This window comes from Lampris incognitus, chromosome 18 (assembly GCF_029633865.1).
Source record: "Lampris incognitus isolate fLamInc1 chromosome 18, fLamInc1.hap2, whole genome shotgun sequence".
Classification (NCBI taxonomy): Eukaryota; Metazoa; Chordata; class Actinopteri; order Lampriformes; family Lampridae; genus Lampris; species Lampris incognitus.
The window spans coordinates 15,748,150-15,771,424 of record NC_079228.1 but is presented as its reverse complement, the minus strand read 5'-3'; the positions used below and the strand labels follow the sequence as shown (position 1 = coordinate 15,771,424).

The window sequence follows — 23,275 nt, the reverse complement described above, 5'->3', positions numbered from 1 at the left end:
TGAGCTTCTACCCATTGTCATGCCTAAATATGACGGTGCTTATTCTTGTTGATTTTAATATTCATGTATGCTGTTTTTCCCATTCCCTCACCTCACATTTTTAGATCTTATAGACTCTTTTGACATCATTCAATCTGTTAAGGGGCCACACAATCCAAAGGTAACATCTTAGACCTTGTACTCTCATCTAGTTTCTCTCTCAAGTGTCTTAATCTGGTGGATATGCTTGTAACTGACCTTAAAGCTGTTGTTTTTAAAGTTCCACTACAGCTCGCTATTCCCAGTTTCTACTCTACAACATGCTCTGGCATTCTCGATGCTGGCTCTGCAGTTAAACGCTGTGATGCTTTTAATTCATCATCCTTTAATTCCACTATATCCCCTCTCAATCCAGATGCACTGTTAAATTCATTCAATGACCTGGCTGAACGATCACAGTCGAGCCCTTAAAAGAGTGTAGAAAATCTGAACGACAATGAAAGGCCAAGAAGTCCGAAATAGCACATAACACCCTTAAAAACCAAATGTTAATTCACCAGAAAGCAGTTAAGGATGTGAGATCAGCATACTTCTCTGAACTGATATCTAGAAATAACCACAATCCCAAAGTTCTCTTTAGGGCAATTGATTCTGTTATTAATGGTCCCGCCACTTCTTTCTCTGGACCTGATGTTGAGTTGTCCAAAAAGTTTCGCACTCATTTTCTAAATAAGGTGAAGAATATCAGGTCCCAAATCCAGCCTGACCCTTACATTCTTTCCATTCCCCATGTTAATTCTGCCTCTTTTACCCAGTTTCAACCAATTATAATGTCAGTGTTAGAGAGTACAGTCTCCAATATGAACTCCTCCCTCTGCTCAAGGAGGTATTTTCCACTGTTAACCCTGTTATTCTGCACATTTTTAATAATTCTCTGGCCTCTGTTTCTTTTCCAGACAGTCTTAAGCATGCCATTGTTTAGGGCTGCCCCGTGGCTCACCTGGTAGAGCATGTATCACATAAGGCTGAGTCCTTACCGTAGCTGCCTGGGTTCGAATCCGGCCCGGGCCCTTTGAGCATCCCCTGCCTTGTTCAGTCGATTCATTCAAACTGGCCTTTGTGTCACCTTGCGCTGTCTAGTGTTTGTAATTTTGTGTGTTTTTAAGGTCTTTTGTTATGTTTGATTGTTTGTGTCTTTTTTTTACTGTTTTTATGGTCTTCTTTTCAATAATTTTACTCTTGTGAAGCGCTGTGACCTTATTCTGTGAAAGGTGCTACACTGAGTAAATTTTACTTATTAAGAAGTCATTTGTTTCCATTTGTACTTTACTTGTAATCCAAAGGAATTGAATCAAGTGCAACTGGACTTGGTTATATATTGAGACATACTTTACTTGTACTTTTAAAACTTTTAAAACTTTGTGAAAGCTTTTGGAAATGTTTGATACTTTTTATTTATTTATACTGGTTTGTTTTTCTATTCCCATCTATTTGGCCTTATTCATTTATTGTGTTTACCTCCTCTGTGCTTTGGTCTAATTCTCATTTTTGCTTTGTCTGGTTTTACTTCTTTTGTAAAGCCCTTTATGACATTGTAAAGCAAAGCGCTACATAAATAAAGTTTATTATTGTTATTTTTGCTGAACCTGAACATGTCCAGGGGGGAAAATGATTTATCAAGGCTTTGTTTGCCACATACAAAGTTCTTTCCCTACCATGGTCGCCAGTTTAATTTAGCCACACCTGTGTGCCAAAGAAGGGACATGTCACATGTTACACCTCCTTCTGATCGATCTGGGATTTAGAGTCTGATCTATTACAGTGGCACATCATGTACACTATGTTGTGTATTGTCATAACGTCTATGTCGCTTACATAAACTCTCCTGCCACAACAAGCCACCTTAACGCACATGTGCACAAACACACACAAACAATCACAGAGGTACACATACATGCACTAAGACGCACCTCGTCGGCCCTCAAAGACATCATTGATCTCTCGCAGCAGCAGCGCCATGTCACAAAGCTGGGAGTCCCAGGCCTCGCAGAACACCTCCAGGTTCTCCTTCGCAATTTTACTGGAAGGGTGGAGGGCTAGCGTTTGGGCAGCAGAGATGATCTGTGGGTGTACAATAGGGACAGGGGGTATGCGTGAGGTGGGAGTATATGTGGGCAAATGTGATGATGCTTTTTTTTGGGTGCTTTTTTGTTGCCTGGCTGATAATAGAGAAGAGAGACCGAAGCGCAAACTTTTTTTTTTGGATCCCCCCCCTTCTCTCCCCAATTGTATCCGGCCAATTACCACACTCCTCCGAGCTGTCCCGGTCACTGCACCACCCCCTCCGGGGAGGACTGCAGACTACCACATGCCTCCTCCGATACATGTGGAGTCGCCAGCCGCTTCTTTTCACCTGACAGTGAGGAGTTTCGCCAGGGAGACGTAGCACGTGGGAGGATCACGCTATTCCCCCCAGTTCCCCCCCAAACAGGCGCCCCAACTCACCAGAGGAGGCAACAGTGCAGCGACCAGGACAGATTCTTACATCCGGCTTCCCACCCGCAGACACGGCCAATTGTGTCTGTAGGGAGGGCCAACCAAGCCGGAGGTAACACGGAGATTCAAATCAGCAATCGCCATGTTGGTAGGCAACAGAATAGACCGCCACGCCACCTGAACGCCCAAAGTGCAAACCCTCTTTCAGAATAAAACACTCACAGGCAAATTCACAAAAGGATTGCACGGCTTTTGCAGCCACTAAACCTGCACAAACAAGACAAAAAGAAACCATGTAATTCTCAGAGCACCCGCAAAGTCTGAAATGCACCCCTAATTACGCTATCAAGCAATTAGCGTCCCTGTGGTGCGGTGCTAACTGCACATATTTAAATTAAGTAATATGCATACATTAGGTTCAAAATTGGCCCCTTTCTATGCAAATGAGTCTCATTGCAAAAAAAAAAGTCCAATTCACAAACACCAGCGCTAATAGCCACACGCAACTAGAGTGAAAATTATTGGCATCTTCAGAGAGTCGGTGGTACCTGATGGCTTTCCAGTGACCATGGCAGCGGTGACTGTCGCCAGGCAAAGGCATCATCATGCCAGGCGTGCTCGTGAGCAGAGATTTCGTAGGAAGATATCATTTTTCGATTTAAATGAGATCGAAATCATTTGCTGATACAGGTTGCCAGGTCAAACAATTCTTCTTCTTTTTTTTTTGTGGACCCCCCCCCTTTTTCTTTCTCTCCAGTTGTACCCGGCCAATTACCCCACTCTTCCAAGCTGTCCCGGTCACTGCTCCACCCCCTCTGCTGATCCAGGGAGGGCTACAGACCTCCACATGCCTCCTCCGATACATGCGGAGTCACCAGCCGCTTCTTTTCACCTGACAGTGAGGAGTTTCACCAGGGGGACATGGGAGGATCACGCTATTCCTCTCAGTTTCCCCTCCCCCCCGAACAGGCGCCCCCGACCGACCAGAGGAGGCGCTACTGCAGCGACCAGGACACATACCCACATCCGGCTTCCCACCCGCAGACACGGCCAACTGTGTCTGTAGGGACGCCCGACCAAGCCGGAGATAACATGGGGATTCGAACCACAGATCCCCCGTGTTGGAGGTCAAACAATTCTTACTATACTTCATGACATCAAGCATGACACTGAGCCTGCCTACTGTGCTGTCGGCGCCACATGGGTAATCGCAATGAGATGCAAAACCTTATAGGCGTGTTTACACTGTAACGTCATCAGCACAATATCTTTTGTGAATCGGACCTTGAGACGGGAGACGGGGGAGATAGCGGTCGTAAGTGATGCGCAATTTTTTGATGCCATCAGCGGCCGCAATCTGTTCTTTGTGAATTTGCTCGTCTCTGCGGTAATTTTCAACTGAATGAAATGCTCTCCTTTTTATGCACGGCTGCTTCTTCAGATTCACGTTTTTTACAGTTAAGGGTATTAGAGTTTATGTGTATTGTGCAGTGTGTCTCTGATGCATGACTCACAATGTGTGTAACTAAGCTTTCACTGCCATTGTGTGGAAAACACATGTAAAATCTGCAATATCTACAATCCGATCTACTCATTACTTACGTTTGGGCAAATGAGAAAAGGGAGTTGGGAGAACTGCATCAGATGAGATGTAACTCAAAACCATCGCCAATTTGGGGCGTCCCCGAATTTTGAAAAACTTCAAAACTATGCAAGAACCGCCCTTAATGCTGGAATAAATAAGCACATATCCCTTATGTACTTACACACACGTGCACATGCACACACCCACACACGCATTTCTCAGACATTGTAACCCACCCGCCCCAAACACACACTGCAGTATTTAATAGCAAATTAACCTCTGGGCTATTCCTCCATTATTATGGACAAACAGAGAGGGATATCACTGCTGCCCATCCACCCTGTGGCATTATTGACTGGCTGACCTTTGAACTTAGGAGCAGAGTCATTACTGTAGGGATCATGTGGGGTCTGACATTAGCACTCCAGGACGGGAATGTTCTAGACTGCCAGATAATTACTGGCATGGACAGATTCCAAGAGCAAACATAATTAGATCTGGGATAGGAGGCTAGGTGGATGGCGTTCTCTCAGCAAGCTGGAATTGATGGAGGGTGTAGGAGGCGGAGGGGACCACGAGGCAATTTATCTGTTTTCCCTCCCTATCTTGTCTAAGTAGAATATTACACAGATTTGATTTCATTCTCATTACTGAACCCTCCATTTGGGACCATGTGGACTGTACCGAAGTACAATAAAAGTGCTAAATGAAACAAAATGGAAATCTGGCTTAATTCAAGTCTCATCTCCACTATCGCGTTCAAGACTGCCCATGTTTCCCTTGTTTGCTTTTCATTATAATATGAGTTAGCTGCAGCGAGATGTACGGCTGGTAACAACGGACATGAAAACTGTCATTATTCAGAAGGTATTTTGAAGGTTAAAGGTTACCTGTGGACCAATGACGTGAAAGGTCTCCTCAGCGTGAATACAGGTGATCTCCAGAGGCTCTGTACCCGACACGTGGCACAGCAGACGACACGTCTAGAAATGTGACACACAGAACTGAAGGGGCCTCAGAGCTCTGACAGGCGCAGAACACACACCTTCATCTCAGTCTTTATCATCACACACACACACACACACACACACACACACACACACACACACACACACACACACACACACACACACACACACACACACACACACACACTTCTACACTCACCCACAAACCCATCATCACTGCCTTAAAGGAAAATTCACATTTTTTTTTTACAACCTGGCTCTTCACTGCGGAGATCTTGGACAAAGGCGCCACTGTTGGACTCAGCTTTACAAGAACATGTTATGGGGGACTCGAACATGAGCATCAGACACCTTTCAACAAGTACAATTATCTAAACCACACATGTAGACGTGGAAAAACGAAAGTGCAAATTGGAAGTTAATACCCGAAATGTCCAATATTTTCAACGGTTTATCACATTGCTGAGCTACTTCCTAGATAATGGGAAATCGTGTACGCAGCCTAACTGAAGCACTGGGTTTCTTTGTCATTGTTCTTGTCAGAAGGACATATCTAAGTCCCATTTTCAGTTGCCCCAGAAGACACCATTGCAGAGCTGTATCTAGCGGCGTTCCCGTGTCCAAAATCTCCATTATGAAGCTGGTGAATAAAATATCACTTTAATGGTCACAACCTCTGACCGCCGTCCCTCGACTCTCCCCAGCTCACCCACCTCCACCAGCTGCTCCTTCTGCTCGGTGAGCTTGCGGGCATATTCAGTTACGGCCTCCAGGTTTCCCTCAGCGCCTGAAGCTTTGAGCGCCCGCAGGGGAAGCTGCTCCCCGTGTACTTTCAGTAGGTCTGAAGCACGGCTTACTGCTACTTTATGCAGCTATAGTGATGGAGAGGAGAGGAGGGGAGAGGAGAGGGGGAGAATATGAGATAAAAGGAGAGGAGAATGGTATGGACGACATTTAAGATTGATGGAGAGAAAAGGAGAAGGGGCGGAAAGGCGCCAGGAGAGAGTGAGGGGAATGAATGAATGAGTAGGCAGAGATAACAAATGAGAGTGGAACGAAGCAAGTGACACATATTGACAGAGGTGAGACAAAAGAAAGAAAGCAGGTGATGTAGAAGGTGCAAAGTGAAAATGAAAAGAAAAACAAAAAACAAAAGAGCAAAACATGACAGATACAGAAACAGTGCTGCAGAGAAGAGACAGACAACTGAGTATATCTGGTCAGACTGAGTGGCTTGGCAAAGCAGAAAGGGACTGCTCGGTCTGACCGGTACAGTCGGCACTGCACACTTAGCATGCAGCTCACCTCGCGTCGCAGGTCACAGACACTCTGACATGTCTTCAGGATGCCCATCTCCATCTCCTCTGTGGCATCTTTGGCCTGGACAGACTGCTGCTCGGGTGAGGGGCACAGAATGGGGGGGGGGGGTAGGAAAGCGAATATATAAAGCTATGTTTTCACCAGCTCTGTCTGAAAGAGTAAACATTAGCAAAGATTCTGTTTGCAGTTCAACTTGGTGATGTCTAACATTGCAGATTGACTTGGACAAATAGTCTTGTATAGGCTCATTTAATACACATTGCTCCACCGTTTTGGATAAAGTGGCTCCTAGTAAAATGAGACTTGTTCATCCCTTTGGTTAAATGACATTATTCATTGTTTCGGGCGTAAATGTCGGGGGGTAGAGCAACTGTGGAAATCCATGAAGCTCCACATTCACTGTCTTCTTCACAAAGACCTTTTAACTGATTTTAGCAACATGGTTAAGGATGCGACAGCTTCTTACTTTGCCAACTTAATTTCCTCCAGTAAACACAACCCTAAAGTCCCTTTTGACACCATCAGCAACACTGTCCCTCCTGCACCCCCTGATGTGCCAGTATTTTCAAATAATGACTGTAGCAGCGTTCGCTCTTTCTTTGTGGATAAGACTAGAGATGTTAGGGCTAGCATCATCCCCTCGTCAACTCCATTTTCTGCTCATCCAACTAGGCCATCGATTTTGGACTGTTTCTCGCTGCCTTTTATCTTGAAAATTTTGTTGCCAAAGAGCTCACCGCTGTCTTGACTGCGCACAACATTTTCGATAAATTCCAATCACGCTTCCGTCAGAAGCATTCCACTGAAATGGCTCTTCCCAGAGTCTCAAAGGACATAATGATGTCCTCTGACCAAACTTTAACTTTTCCCTCTCAGCCAGCCTCATTACTGAAGGCGACTGGGCACTATCTGTAAGCGCCCCACAGCTGTGGAACTCCCTACCTGAGGAAATTAAGCTAGCAAACTCACCGCCCTCCTTTAAATCACTTCTTAAAACTTATTTTTACAAGAGGGCTTTTTTTTAATAGTAAATCCATTGTTGACCCATTTTTTTATTCCTTTATTTATTTATTAATATTGTTTACATCTTATACTTGTATAATTTAACATTTTTAATTCTTTATATTTTTATACCTTTCTTTCATCATCTTATTTTAATTGTTTTTCATCAATATCCTTGTTTTATCGGCTCCAATTCTCTTCATTTTAATTATGCTCTTGTGACTTTATCCTGATCGTGTTTTACCTTATTCTGTGGAGCGGGTCTAGCATTATGTCCTATATTTTTATTGCATTTTGTTGTTTTGTCTTGACTATGTGCATTATTTTATCCTGTTGTGTGAGGCACCTTGTAACCTTGTTTAGAAAGGTGCGACATAAATAAAGTTTATTGTTATTATTATTATTATTATTATGATGTCGGTGAATGCACTGTTTTGGTGCTGCTAGATCTTAGCGCAGCTTTTGATACTATAGATCACCGCATTCTGACTGAAGGCTTGGGCAGTGGGTGGGAGTCTCTGCGAGGGCCCTGGACTGGTTCTCCTCCTCTCTCTCAGATAGGAGTTTTTTGTGTCGTTTGGTCCCCACATGTCTGAAACTGCTGCTCTTTCCTGTGGTGTGTCTCAAGGTTCTGTCTTGGGTCCTATATTATTTGCTTTGTATATGCTTCCCTTAGCAAATTTAAAGGTATCTCATATCACTGTTACACTGATGATATTCAGCTGTATGTCTCTTTTAAGCCTGATAAGAGTGACAAACTGTTTTGCACAACTGAACTTTCGCAAAGTACCACCCCAGAACAATTCTTGTCCAATCCTACTTTAGCAACGGTTTTTATGTGAGGGAGGTCCGTCAAGCTTTCAACAGACAGCAAGATGCTGAAATGGTGTGCATATGGGCCCTGCAACTCGGATACAAGGTATCCGAAAAGTTTTGAGGGGATGTAATTTTCTTTCCCTTTCTGAAACCCAAAACATGAGAAGAACAATGTCAGCAATGGATTAAGCAGTGTGGCAGACGGTACCGCCAGCTTAATCCATCCAAAATCAACAAAAATACCTTCGTCTGCTCCAAGGTAAGCTTGCTACTAGTTATTATCGATAGCTAATATAGCCAATGTATTATTACTGTTACTTTTACCCACACAATGATTATACCATTATCATCAAATCAATATATTACTAACAAAATAACATTATCAACGTACCTAATGAATGTAACCAGCTTAGTCTGTGGCCAGAGATACTTAACTTAGCGATAGCTAGCCTACTAACATAACATTGTTATATCCTAGTCACAGGTTAGCCAGACTCCCTCTCTCATTTCAAAAAATAACGACCCGCAGGGAGGGTCAGCTGGGCCCTGGGATGGTCTCTGGCCAGTCTGCCCTCCCCATATCCGGCCTTTTGTAAACGTTTCTTCCCCTCCATGAGCTCCAGGTGGTCAATCCCTCTTGTCAGCCTTATTTCATTGAAAATCCTGGTCCTGGTCCGAAGGAAAAAAAAAACAAAAAAACACAAAGCGGTTCCCCTGGCCCTGCAGCGTGTCCCCAGCTGCCCCCGGACCCCCGGGAGCCCATACAGAACGCCCGGAACAGCCTGGATAAAAGTAAACCACAGCGTACCCAGGCCAAAGTCAACAACACAATGATGTTGACAATGGATTATGAAAAGGAATACAATAATAGCTGAAATATTTAACTTGCCCTGCAGGGCAAGAACATGACTGGTCCACAAAGTTATTTTTAGTGTGTTTCAGAATTAGTTGATGGGGTTTCTCATTCTTTGATTGCGACTGTTAAGCTTCACCTTCAATTATAGTCACATCCGGTGGCTCGGAGTCCACGCAAGTCCGTGTTAATTTTAATATTTGTACTGTATCCATCCACTGCATACTGCAACCCCTTCTGCCTTGCACGGGATGACATTAAGGATGAATTACTCCAAAATAAATCCCTTATTTTCTCTGGAAATGTGCTGATTTCTTTCTTCGTGTTTTGGTGATTTCCAGCTACTTCCTGGATGGGTCTGAAATGCTTGACCAGCACAGCAACAGTAACTAGGGGGAGTGGAACTTTGCGAAAGGTCAGTTGTCTGATTGCCATTAGATAATGTATGGCCAACAACTTTTTACAACTAAACGCAGGTGAGACTGAGATCCTTATCATTGCTTCAGATAGTATAGCTTCCAAGGCTGCTTGGTGTATTTGGTCCCTTTCTTCAGATGGACAGTCTAATCTTAGAAATCGTGGTGTTATTTTTGATCAGGCTATGTACCTCGATCAACATATTACATTTTTAACCCGTAAATGTTTTGGGTTTTTTTTTTTTCATTTAAGAAACATTGCCAAACTCAGACCTGTTGGGTCACAACCTGAGCTAGAAATTATTATTTGTGCTTTTAAATCCCTTTTCACCTGCCTCAGCAAGTCATCCCTGGACCGTCTACAAATGGTCCAGAATGCTCCTGTTGACTGGATCCAGCAGGATGACTCACATTACACCCATTTTATCTTCTTTATATTGGCTTCCCATCAAGCTTAGAATTCATTTTATGGAGCCCTGCATGGTCAGGCACCTGTGTACATCTGCGACCTGCTCCATTCCTACAACACCAGTAGGTCACTTAGGTCTTCTGACCAGGACTTACTGGTTGTCCCTCACTCTCGTTTGAAAACAAAAGGTGATCGTGCCTATGAAGCTGTGGCTCCGACACTGTGCAATGTTCTACCTTTAGGCATACCATCTGCGGTCTCTGTTGACGCCTTTAAAAAGCAGCTGAAGACCCATTCATTCAAACTGGCCTTTGTCTCAGCTGACACTATCTTGGGTTTGCAATTTTGTGTGTTTTTAAGGTCTTTTGTTGCTTATGTTTTATTGTTTGTTTATTTTCTTTCTTTCTTTCCTTTTTTTTACTGTTTTTATGGTCTCGTTTTTAACAATTTTACTCTTATGAATCACTGTGACCTTTTTCTGTGAAATTGCTATACTAAATAAACTTTACTTACTTAAATAGAAGTCATTTGTTTCCATTTGTATTTTATTTATATCACATTGAAATTAACTGAATTAAGAGGATAGGATGCCATGACCTATCCAGGGGAAAAAAGACAGTCCCGCATTATTGAGTGTAGCACTTTAAAACAGAGGCGCAATGCAACAGAACAAAATTTGTCATGTGTTTTGAATTTATTCAATTTTCTGACTCCATGACCATTTGCAGATTCTGTTAAGTGGAAAAATGTGCCTAATGCAGAGATAAATTCAATTGTAAAATCATTCCATTTAATTATGATTTGTACATGAGACGTAAAATTCAAGACAAAAATTGGACTATAACAAAGGGCTGAGAGTATTTGCAGATTAGAATTTCATATTCTAAACTAGAAGAGTGCCCTCAGTAGAGTGCAGATCTCTGCCAGACGTATTTCCCCTTCCCTGGTGCTCATACTTGGTGACAAATCATCCCTTTTTTGGCCTTCCAGGAGAGGGGAAAATACAGAGGCACAACCTGCATATCTCCCCTTCTCCAGTGCTCGGACTTAGGCAAAAAACCAGATGAGGAGTTAGCACCGTAAAAAAGGTTATTCAAAGGTTTTGAATTACCGCAGCCAAGAGAGCGCCTTGATTATACAGTCATAACCGTGCACAAAAATTATTAGGCGGGCAGGCCCAGTAGTATGCATGATTAGCAGCGCACAGATACATGCACACACAGACAGAAGAACCAGTTTTCCCTGTCATTATATCAGGAATCGGGAACACTATTTGTCATTTCACTTAATGCACTTGCGTACATGAAATGAAACGAAATACTGTTTCCCCCCCAACCCACAGCAGTACAACACAAAGACAAAAACACATCAAAAAACTGCAAGAACACACATATCCAAACTAACACATACACTCACTGGCCACTTTATTAGGTATACCTTGCTAGTACCGGGTTGGACCCCCTTTTGCCTTCAGAACTGCCTTAATCCTTCATGGCATAGATTCAACAAGGTACTGGAAACATTCCTCAGAGAGTTTGGTCCATATTGACATGATAGCATCACGCAGTTGCTGCAGATTTGTCGGCTGCACATCCATGATGCGAATCTCCCGGTCCACCACATCCCAAAGGTGCTCTATTGGATTGAGATCTGGTGACTGTGGAGGCCATTTGAGTACAGTGAACTCATTGTCATGTTCAAGAAACCAGTCTGACGACATCAAAAACACCACAGTCAACGCCAGGTGAGGCTGCCGTCAGACCGCCCTCGGTGTTATCGGAACTGTCGGTCTGCATGTGCTAGCAGTTAGCTTAGCCTGCCCCGCTCTCCCAGCCAATCCAGCACCAGCTCTCCCAGCCATCAAACGAAGACAAAACAAGACACTTCATGGACAGTACTGGGTGAGGCCGCCGCAAATGTGAATTTGTGCCACCATCTTCCGACACCGGCACTGGATGAGGCTGCTGCAAACACGAATTCGCGCAGTCATCTTCCCACACCAGAAGTGGAAAAAAGACTTTTATAAGACTTTTGCGTAGCGCCTAAGTCAACGGATCAGGAAGTATGGAGAGAAAAAAAAGTTGCTAATATGCAGCACTGAAGCTAAAAATTCTACCTAATAAAAGCGTTTTGCTTGTCAGTCTGTGGATGCACAGCCTCCTAGGTGGACTCTCGCACGAATGCGACAAAGTCTAATATGAACTTGCACTTGCACAAAAAGAAAAGTTTTGCTATATGCGACCATTTTGGTCTAACCCTAAACATGTCTTTATTTTCATAATATAATAAAGCTGGGCAGCGACAACAATGCACAATACTTCCTGTTTTGGCTGCTGCCTAGAGGAAGTTGTTCTTTTATAACATTTTTGAATTATCAAAATTCTTTTAATAACTTCTGATCATGTCACTGCGCGATCTGAGTCAACTGTGGATGTGAATCGCACATGGGGAGCGTTAACAATTTATCCAGCTTTATTATATTATGAAAATAAAGACAGAGGTTATTATTGTTGGTTCATCCAGTTCATCCAGGAAACTCCAGCGCTCCTGCACTGAGATCAGCAGGGATCGATTTGCTGACTTACAAAACACGATACTTTCAAGACTCATACACTGTCGCTGTCCAATTTAAGTCAACAGTGTGTGTGCGTGACTCACATCTACGGCTGACTCAGATCGGGCAGCAACCGAGAGCAGCATTGGTCAAGTGGCAGTAGCAAGAACAAATGTTTTAAATCACTGCAACCACGAAAAGTCCTTGATCATGCAGATATAACTGTGCAAAAAAATGATAGGTCCAGTAGTATGCAAGATTAACTGCGGACAGACACACACGTGACCAAATGCATAATCCCCTCCATGCTACCGCCTGGCAGAGATAACAAGCCTTCTCTAGCCTGGCACAGCCGCCTGGTCTCGCGAGATCAAATTAGCTTGACTCGTGAAACCAGTCTGGCCACCCTCCAACTGAAGCTTCTGATGTCCACCAAAAAATGTTCAGCCCAATCAGTGATGACATGAGAAGCCACAGTGCACTAAACTAGGGGACAGAAAGTTTGCTATAGCAATAGTTAGCTATTGATTGACAGATGGTTGATCCAATCACCAGTTATGTATATTTTTGTAAACGCCCGTTGCTGACACTCCTTTTTCAAACATTTTTAATCCGACAGTGCCCAGACTGTCTTTTGTACAGTGAACGGCGGTAACGAAACCATAGTGTGGCTGTGCTAGACTAAGCGCTCTCTGCAATTTCAGTAAATTTCAGCATTCAAAACTTCTCATTATCCTACATGACCTCTAATACGGAGGAGCAAAATGAGGTTCTACTGAGCAATTATGCAGCTGCAATTATTCTGTGCACTCTGTACAATGACAAAGTTTACAAGGGAAAATTTTAGTGACTTAGTGTGTTACAGAAATTCATCATTTATGAAAGCCAAGGAGACTTTGTTGAATGATGGGAAGATCAGTAACCCACGTGTCAGATTCAGTTGAAAATGTCTTTTGCAAACAGGTATTCAGATGGGTCATTATGCTTCCTTGTTCCAAGCAGGACGCTGATGCAAAATGGGAAGCATGGTCGGCATGCAACATGTAACCCAGATGTCATGAAATCACACGGGATAAGCGGGAGTCCATGTAAAGTCAAATGTTCCATTCTACTGAAAGCATTCCCATTCCTATTTAGTAAAATATTAAGATTTATTCTTCTTCTTTCTTTTTTTTTTTTACATTTTGATATCCTATATTAATCCCCGTGGGGAAAGTCCTCTCTGCATTTAAACCATCCTAGCTGTGGCTAGGGGCAGTGGTCAGCCACCAATCAGCACCCGGGGATCAAGTCCAGTTCATCTTGCCATGCCTCGGTCAGGGGCACAGACAGGAGTATCAATCCTAACATGCATGTCTTTTTGATGGTGGGGGAAACCGGAGCACCCGGAGGAAACCCATCGCACACACGGGGAGAACATGCAAAACTCCACACAGAGGACGACCTGGGATGACCCCTAAGGTTGGACAACCCCAGGATTCGAACCCAGGACCTTCTTGCTGTGAGGCAATAGCGCTAACCACTGCACCACCGTGCCGCCCAAACGATCACTTCAGATACTGGAGCAGCACACTGGTTTAAGCTGGGTTCAGACAGAATCGGGCAATGTGGCACCTTGCCTCAGCGTTCTGAGAGTGTCAGTACATTGCCCATTTATGTGACGTTGTGTTGTGAACTTTAACCACCCAAGACAGAAGGTTGTGATAATACACCAAAAAGCTGTTTGCCAACTGCCATTACACAACAAAAGAGAACAGGGAAGCAATGCCAAGTGACTGCAGGGCGATTAATGTCTTTGTACTCCCTCATGGCAGGGTCGTACAGCTCGGGAAAGGTCATCACGGCAGCGATCAGTTTCTCTGCCATCTTCACAGGGGAACGCTACAACGCTACGTTGTAAACAATGTTCTTATTCTTCCTTTTCTTCTAACGTAATGGCGGTTGGCAAACAGCTTTCCGGCGCATTACCGCCACCTTCTGGATTGGAAGAACAAGTATCGCCGGCTACATGATTGGCCACCGCAGCGTGGTGTTGGGTAGCGTTGCAGCGAAAGTTGAATCTGGCTCAACTTTCTTGCCAGATGCTGTTGTGTTTTTTTTTTTTTTTTTTTTGGTTTTTGTGAAACCGCCTGCGGCAAGCACTGTCACAGTGTAAATGCACTACAGTCATTCAAAATGAATCGGAGGACTTGTGTTTTTGACGCGTTGCCTGATTCCGTCTGAACCCAGCCTTCGTTGTTGGTTTTGGTCAAAGAAAGATGGTGCTAGGTTAGTTACTGGTTCCAGCTCTTCTGTATGGAGTTTATGTATTCTCCACGTGTTCTCTGTGTTTTATTTGTGGTCCATGTTAAGTTTATACCCTACACAGTGTGAAGTATTATGTAAATCCTGAGAGTTTATGCAAAAGGCCTGCACAAGACTGTGATGACTGACAAGACTGTGATGACTGACTATTTATAATGTTTTTCCATTTCATGTTATATTGTGGGAGTTCATGCAATTGCATTTACATTCCATTTAAACTGAATACTTTAGGAGTGACTTGAAAAAAATAACCTTATTTCCTTGTTCCATGCTTCATTCACAGATTGCTAAAACAAACACAAGGGCCCCCCGACTAAACATATCTAAACCTTGTTTTGAAGGACCCAGGAGAGAAAAGATAATCTAGTAGATTAATATGGAAACAAAGCTTAGGAGCGTCACAGAAAATTGCCAACGAGGCTTCCGAGTGTGAAAAACGGCATTCGTGCCAGCTCCACTGAATCCACGTCACGCTTTGTTGGCTGAGCGAGACAAAGAACACCAAAACCCTCTCAGAACTTACTGTATCACTTAAAAAGTGCAGGGCTTTCAATGTGTCAAACGCCATTTCTTCCCTTTGCTCAATAAAAGGTTTTCATCTGACAGCAGCGATTTAGGACCATTTGTGTCTGCGCATCTTCCCGCATGTGTACGCTCATGCATGTGTGCACACGGTGAGTAGATGGCCACGCGTGTGAGCCCGTTTGCACTGACATACCGCCTCCATCCAGGCGTGCACCAGCTGCTGGGTGTCCTGGCGCACCAGTTGGCACAGGCCCAGGATGGCTTGCCGTTGCTCGTGGCTGGTGTAGGCCGAGTCGGTGAAGTCCTCGGTCCGCTCCACAAGTGCCTCCAGCTGGCTGCCCATGCTCTGGGGCGGCAGAGAGTACAGATTCCCCCGCAGGGACTCCACGCTGGACTGGACGAGTGACAGTAAAGAGAAGGGATGGGGGGGGGGGGGGTTATGGAATGGGAGGAATGACAGAGATGAGGGAGGGCAGCGGAAGGTTGAGATGATGATGGACAGGAGAAAAATAGAAAGATAGAGAGATATCACAAGCACACACACACACAGTGCGGGAGTTGCTGAAGTCTAATGACCCGCCTGCATTTGAAATCTTCATAAATTAACCACAATAGCAGGTTATGGATTCAGTCAGGTGTACGCTGAACTTTGGCCATCATCGGTCCACTATGAATACTGCACACAGTGTCACAAAGACTGCAACGAGGCATTAACTCTAATGCGTTTTTGCTGTATAATGTTTTTTCTCCCCTCTTTTCTTACTTCATCAAAGTGCAGTTTAATGAGCAGAAATTCTCCATACCTGCAAGCCTCGAGACGACAAGTGCACACAACGCAGGCGGGGGGAATGCCTCTCATCACTGGTTTGGGCTGAATAATGGCACTGAAGGACTACTGAACAAGTAATTCCAAATAATACGCCTTTTCTGTTCCTTTCCTTAAAATAATCATTACTCGCTTACTTTCAAAGGAAAGCAAGCATTGTACCGCTTCATTAATATTTCATGGTGGTTCATTTTTTTACATTTGCCACTTCACAATGAAGAGGAAGAAAGAGCCCAGGGGTTCATGGTGCCACAAACGGCCGGTGCTTGAACCCGTGGAGTTCCAAATTATTATATGTGATCATAGGATGAAGTCAGTAATATTGGCATTAAACGGCTTTGACTCCAGGATCACCGGTAAAATAAACATGATAATATTAGACTCTGAATCATAATAAACTCGAGAGTTAGCAATCTGTTCAAGTCCTTAGTTTGAATTGGCTGAGACCAATTCAGTCAACACTTAAACCTGCTGTCAATGAGCATTACAGAAAATTATGACTCATACAGATACTTGGTAGAATTGCATGGGATTTTTTTTGGGGGGAGATCACCCCCCCTTTTTTCTCCCTAATTGTACTTGGCCAATTACCCCACTCTTCCAAGCTGTCCTGGTCGCTGCTCCACCCTCTGCAGACTACCACATGCCTCCTCCCATATATGTGGAGTCGCCAGCCGCTTCTTTTCACCTGACAGTGAGGAGTTTCGCCAGGGGGACGTAGCGCGTGGGAGGATCACGCTATCCCCCCCCGAGCAGGTGCCCCAACTGACCAGAGGAGGCGCTAGTGCAGCGACCAGGAGACATACCCACATCTGGCTCCCCACCCGCAGACACGGCCAATTTGTGTCTGTAGGGACGCCCGACCAAGCCGGAGGTAACACGGGGATTCAACATGGCGATCCCCATGTTGGTAGGCAACGGAATAGACCGGACGCCCTAGAATTGTATGTTTTGATGAAAGAATATTTCATTAAGATTATTATTATCTAATAACTGTGGTCTAAAACCCAAGTATTTCGCAAACATTTGCTGGTTTTGTTGAGAAGTGGTGCCACTTGGTGCCTTGCTTCATGATCACCGTTATGACGGTCGTGATTTCAGCTAACACACACGACACAACGAAGCACTTCACCACAACAGGCCCACTGCTTTCCCTCACAAACACCAGGGGTCATGTCGGCACTCTTGTGCTTGTGTGTGCTTTCTGTGAAACATGCTAGCCGTCGCCGCTGGTACCTTGAAGTCCTTGATGCCATTGCAGATACTGGTGGGGAGGATCTTGCTCTCGCCGCAGCTCCGCGCCTCGGTGACTATCTCGATGACCTGCTCCAGGGCGCACCGCATCCGCTGGAACACGGCGTCTTTGTTGATCTTCGCCGACTCACAATCCGGGTGCCTGAGGCAAGTCTTTGGAAAAGGAAGCCCAATGTCACAACGTTAAAACCCGAGACCTGCACACTTCCACCCTTTTTCCGTGTTCGAGTGTTTAAATTCTTTTTTTTTCTTTTCTTAAAACTTAAATCTGTTGGCTGGAGGCCAGCCAAGTCCAGCTCGGAGCTCTGGTGCTAGCGGGCCGGCGGCGTACCTTGGACGCCGTGAGGAGCATCATTGTGCACTTCTCCAGCACTGCTCTGGCTGCTGCCATCCTGGCCTTCTTCTTTTCATCCTTCAGGTCCTAATGCATACAGGCGCGCACATACACACACACACACACACACACACACACACACACACACACACACACACACACACACAGGCCTAGAGTTAACTTCATTAGCCCATGGCCATAGCTCATCTAATCTGGCACAATGCTACAGACAATGCCGGCACGGGCGAGCAGACATACTGTATATTCACCGCCGCATCCCTCACTGTGTGTTTCAAACAGAAACAGACAGCTTAAATAAGGTAGATATGGGACTCTGAAAGAGGCAGCTGAATCAACTCCCCTCCCGGGCACCGCGCCACAGATCACAAAGACGATGTGATTATCCGTCATTATTTTTTTTCCCCTCCGTGTGCTCGCCCGGCTTCAATGGACGGAGCCGATAGATTTCTAAAGGGCTGCGCACTCGTGCATGCGAGCGCGTAACTGCAGACGAATAAAAGGAAGCGGGGGGGGGGTGTGTGTGTGGGTGGATGATTGGGGGGGGTGAAGGAGGCGAGAGATATGCGGCACTAGCCGCAACGTGGGGCGTTCGAGAGAGACGTGACGCGGGTGTCAAAATACAGGCCCCTATGTAATTCAGAAAGAGGCCCCCGGGCGACGGCCCCCCCCCCCCTCCTCCTCTCTGTAGATGGCGCCGCCGTCGCACGTTACGTCAGTCCTTCTGCAGACGCCGCTCCCCCGGCTGTGGAGGGCTTGAGCCGGGCGCCTTAGCGGGATTAGCGGGGCGTCGACGGCGCCGGGTCATGACCCTCGAGTTTGGCGTGTTCTGTGGAAAAGTTCTGTTTTACAAATGTGCCGGCGTGCCGCTGATCTATCGCAGACGCCGAAGCCGGTGCGGTCACAGGTCGGACCGCATCAGCGTTCGGTCGTGATGTAAACAGACCCGCCAGGTGTGAGTCACAGCTGACCCCGCACGTCTCTCCCGGGGGGAAGGAGAGGAGAGGAGAGGAGAGGAGAGGAGAGGAGAGGAGAGGAGAGGATGGGGGGGGGGGGGGGACAACCTAAAAAGGCACAGGGAGATAGTGGAAGAAAGCTGGGAGTCTTACTCCTTACTATTTCATACTGCGTCAATATTTGACATTTAAGGTTTATTGATCCGGGCTGGGTTCCACCAGAACATTCTGCCGCTTTTTGGGTGAGCTCCCGCCCACGTTTTACTCGAGCCTTGGGTTTTTCATTTGAATTTGAAGTTAAAAAGGAGCATTCACAGTAAGTTTTACATCGATTCTTGCCCATGCGGCTGCAGGGAAAACGTTTTCGAGTGGCGGCAAAACTTTAATTACATTTTTGAGCCCAAAACATGTCGGCGACGGCCCCGCTGATAAGTTCAATAAAAACCACATCACATGACCGCTCCGAGGGAGAAAAATCTATGCCGTCTCTTTCTGCGAGTGTAAAACGCACATTAAACATCGACCCCTCCCCAATTTCCTGCGTCACATGGAGGCATGGAAGACGCCGAAAGCCCCGTGACATATGCGACACACGTGGGGTCCTAATATGAGGTGAGGAGACAGATGACGTTGCACTGTTAGCACACCAAACTCTGGGTAGACTGTCTTGATCCATGCTCAATAATCCAGGTAAGAGAATGAAAGAAAGGGGCGTCCGAGTGGCGTGGCGGTCTATTCCGTTGCCTACAAACACAGGGATCGCCGGTTCGAATCCTCGCATTACCTCCGGCCTGGTTGGGCATCCCCAACGACACAATTGGTCGTGTCTGTGGGTGGGAAGCCTGATTTGGTTATGCGTCCTGGTCACTGAACTAGCGCCTCCTCTGGTCGGTCGGGGCGCCTGTTCAGGGCGGGGGAATAGCGTGATCCTCCTACGCGCTACGTCCCCCTGGCGAAACTCCTCACTGTCAGGTGAAAAGAAGCGACTGGCGACTCCACTGTATCGGAGGAGGCATGTGGTAGTCTGCAGCCCTCCATGGATCAGCAGAGGGGGTGGAGCAGCGACCGGGACGGCTCGGAAGAGTGGGGTAATTGGCAGGATACAATTGGGGGAAGAAGGGGGAGGAAAATCCCTCTCCAAAAAAAAAGAAAAAAGTATGAACACATTACACTTGTTCTTAGACCTCTGCATTGGCTCGCCGTCAAAACTAGGATCAGTTTTAAAATGCTGTTAACTGAATACAAAGCACTAAATGGCCTCACACCTCACTATAGAAAAGACCTGTTAATTACTTGCACACCAGCAAGAACTCTCAGGTCCAATGGCAGTGGTCTTTTAACCATCCCTCGTGCTAGGTCTAGAGCAGGGGATGCTGCATTTTGCATTTACGCCCCAGGTAGATGGAACGCCCTGCTTGAGGACCTAAGAGAGGCCCCCCACACTGGACACATTCACCACTCCTACTACTACTTTCAGCTGCTCCCGTTAGGGGGCGCCACAGCGGGTTGTCCGTTTCCATCTCTTCCTGTCCTCTGCATCTTCCTCTGTCACGCCAGCCACCTGCATGTCCTCCCTCACCACATCCATAAACCTCCTCTTCTCCTCTTCCCTGGCAGCTCCATATTCAGCATCCTTCTCCCAATATGCAGAGCAACTCTCCTCCACACATGTCCAAACCATCTCAACCCTGCCTCTCTTGCTTCGTCTCCAGCCCACATTCCTCCTGTAACCATCATTAAAAATGTTCTGCGGCTTGTGCCACAGCGGACCTTCTGCTGGTTCTGCTGGACACATTTAAAAGCAGGTGAAGAACCTTACTTTCCAAAACAGCCTACGGCTAAGTTCTAAGTGTGTGTGTGTGTCTTGTATATTTTGCTAATTTTATATATTCTGCTGCGATTGTTGCTACTTTTAATCAATCAGTTTTATGGCACTTTTATTTGACCAACACAGTTTTAAACTTGCCTGTACGTTTATAAAATTTGTCTGTACTTTCCCTTTTTTTTGACCTGACCATCGGGTGTTTTTTTGGGGTTTTTTTTTGTGTTTTTTGTGAGGGGGGGAGATTTTATTGTTTTATTGTGTGAAGCACTTTGTGTTAGATTTGTTTGTATGAAAAGTGCTATACAAATAAAGTCTGATTGATTGATTGATTGATTGATTGATTGATAAACTAACTGCAGGTATCCCCATCCTTATCAACAAATACAGTGACCATTAACTAGAGTTTCAATGGCCACTTCATCTGTGTGAAGAGGGAACGACCATCCCTGAACCGGGGGGGGGGGGGTAAGAGTACATCTGTCACCATCTTACAATGCTGTGATTTTAAACTTTCCCAAATCCTCTGCGGACAGTACACATGGCCATTGTAACGCTAGTTAATGGTCACGCCCATATCTGCATATGAAACTGGTCGCTGGTTTGGCTCGTTATGCAGCTGTATTGTTTATAAGGGGGGGGGGTACCTGACAGGGTACCAGCTCAACGCGACCCGACTCGCTTCTGTGTCGTTTTCCATTACCATAACAATACCCGCTCAGTGTAGCTGGTCGTCATAGCGACGCCTGGTTTTAAATTTCAAAATGCCCTCTTTAACATAACTCCGTTTCGACCGCTTCGGTATTTAAAAATGCCGAGTCATAGCCCATGCGCGCATTGATGACGCAGTAACGCAAAACGACACGGTGATGCCTTCCTCTGACCAATCACAGGTCTGCATTGATTTTGGTACCCGTTTCCATATTTTTTAGAACCTCGACAGAGGTGGTACCAGAAAAGTGGTAACAGTTACCAAAATGCCGGTACTTTCCAGTATGGAAAATTAAAAAAGGGCGAGTCGAGTCGGGTCGGGTCGAGCCAGTACCATGTGGTGGAAAAGGGGCAATAGATGAGTGTTAATAAAGATCGTATCCAGATGAACTGATTCAACCTTCTGTGATCTGGACCTTCTGTGATCTGGTGAGGAGCGTCGGCCCCACAACCACCATGTCAGGGTGTGCGATATGAACTATATAATTCATATCAAGATATTTTCCTCTCTCTAACTGATTATGATAGGATATCACAATATATCACATTGGATGAATCACATGTGATGAGCCTTTTTAACATAACAGACGACAAAAGATTTATTTCAAAATTAACTAAGCGAAAGTACATCGTATGCTGATGAAAGACATTTTTTATTTTGTAATTTTTTTTCCACTTCTGAGGTGAAATAATGCAAAGACACAACATAATTAGACATGTATGAATTGAATTAAATATGTCAAACTAAATAAGAAAATATTTTAGATATTTTTTTTAGTCTTGCAGTCATCTGCCAACAGAAAGGCACGGCTGATATGTCAATGACAACACCTATATTGTGTAATACACAATACGGAAACACAAAATAAGTGATCACAGACAGAATCGACGGCGAAAGAAATGTCCTTTTAACATCGCAGGCAATGGGGAGAATCAATCTTTACCCAGCTAAGATGAAGAGGAAGGAAATAAAGCCAGGTTTGTGAAAAAGGTCTACAAGCAAGGGTAGCTGCACCCATGTCTTTAATGTCATCATGTTAGACCAGATTACATCACGCATACCGGGCCATTTCCGGATTAGACCCCCTTTGCTCTTATCATACTTACATTCTGTCTGTCTCCGGTGAGGTGGGCGAACTCCACCATTTCGTTGCCAAACTGGCTGAAAATTTGGACAAACTCCTGGAAAGTGCTGACTCGCTCCAGATGGTCCAACGTCACCAGTACCTGAGAGGAGGAAGAGGATCAAACGGCGTGTTAGATGCCCGCATAATGCCAGACAGGGTCTTGTTTTTCCAATGTCCTCGACCCCGGTCCTTCCTTAGATGTTTCAGAGAGCGAGGGCGAAGCTTGGAAACAGGCAGAGATAAGGGAGACAATGCTGTGACGTAGTCCATTTTAATTGTTTTGATATTTCTGTGCCGTTTCACAATTGCAAATGTCCTATCAAGCCAGAGTACATTTTTTGAGAGCACTACATTCACAAAACAAGAACACTGTTGGCCAGCTTAATGTGATGTGTTTATGTGATGATGTCAGTAACATTCCCAGGAGAGACTCGGTGAGTAACTGCTAATCTAACATTAAAAGTTGTCCAGGTAGAGCTGATGCGAGCATCGCTGATAAAGCTCGGCGAACGGGCGGCGCTAACACGGCGACTTCCACCGAAGCCAGACGGAGGAGGAAGAGATATAATTGTGTTTGTCTGTAATGGGGAGCAGCGGGTTGTAGCCTGTCTGTCCAAACAAGGCTCACCAGACATGATTAGGACCACTGTTTCCATAGTTGGCTCTGTCCACATCTATATCCACGTCACCTTGTCTGGGGAAGAGTGCAGCCAGGCACAGGACGGACAGGCAGCCCCCCCGGCTCTGTTTTTATGCAGCAGCTAAATGTGCTACTTCCATTCAATTACCTCCAAAGAGGCTGAGCCCTGAGTGCTCCTACTGAAAGCCGCTGCTTATCTGCTAAGAAATAACGGACTCAAAATGGGGATGGCTAAGTAGCCTGTGTGTGTGTGTGTGTGTGTGTGTGTGTGTGTGTGCGCGCGCGCGTGCACATGTATGAGGAAGAGACAGGAAGCAAGAGAGGGGAGTGTGAGGGAGGAAATGCATAAAGGTGCAAAAA

General features: G+C 45.4%; 1 protein-coding gene across 2 annotated transcripts in view; it reads right to left on the bottom strand.

Moving 5' to 3' along the window:
* Positions 1-23,275, bottom strand: part of ctnnal1 (catenin (cadherin-associated protein), alpha-like 1) — a 96,552-nt gene that overhangs the window by 14,307 nt on the left and 58,970 nt on the right. For both annotated transcript variants that reach the window (XM_056298178.1, XM_056298179.1), the window contains 8 exons: positions 22,256-22,375; positions 17,639-17,728; positions 17,290-17,460; positions 15,421-15,621; positions 6,334-6,420; positions 5,742-5,900; positions 4,951-5,043; positions 1,950-2,100 (listed from right to left, as the gene is read on the bottom strand). In XM_056298178.1, coding sequence (XP_056154153.1) covers positions 1,950-2,100; positions 4,951-5,043; positions 5,742-5,900; positions 6,334-6,420; positions 15,421-15,621; positions 17,290-17,460; positions 17,639-17,728; positions 22,256-22,375 — 1,072 coding nt within the window. The remainder of the gene's footprint in view (positions 1-1,949; positions 2,101-4,950; positions 5,044-5,741; positions 5,901-6,333; positions 6,421-15,420; positions 15,622-17,289; positions 17,461-17,638; positions 17,729-22,255; positions 22,376-23,275) is intronic.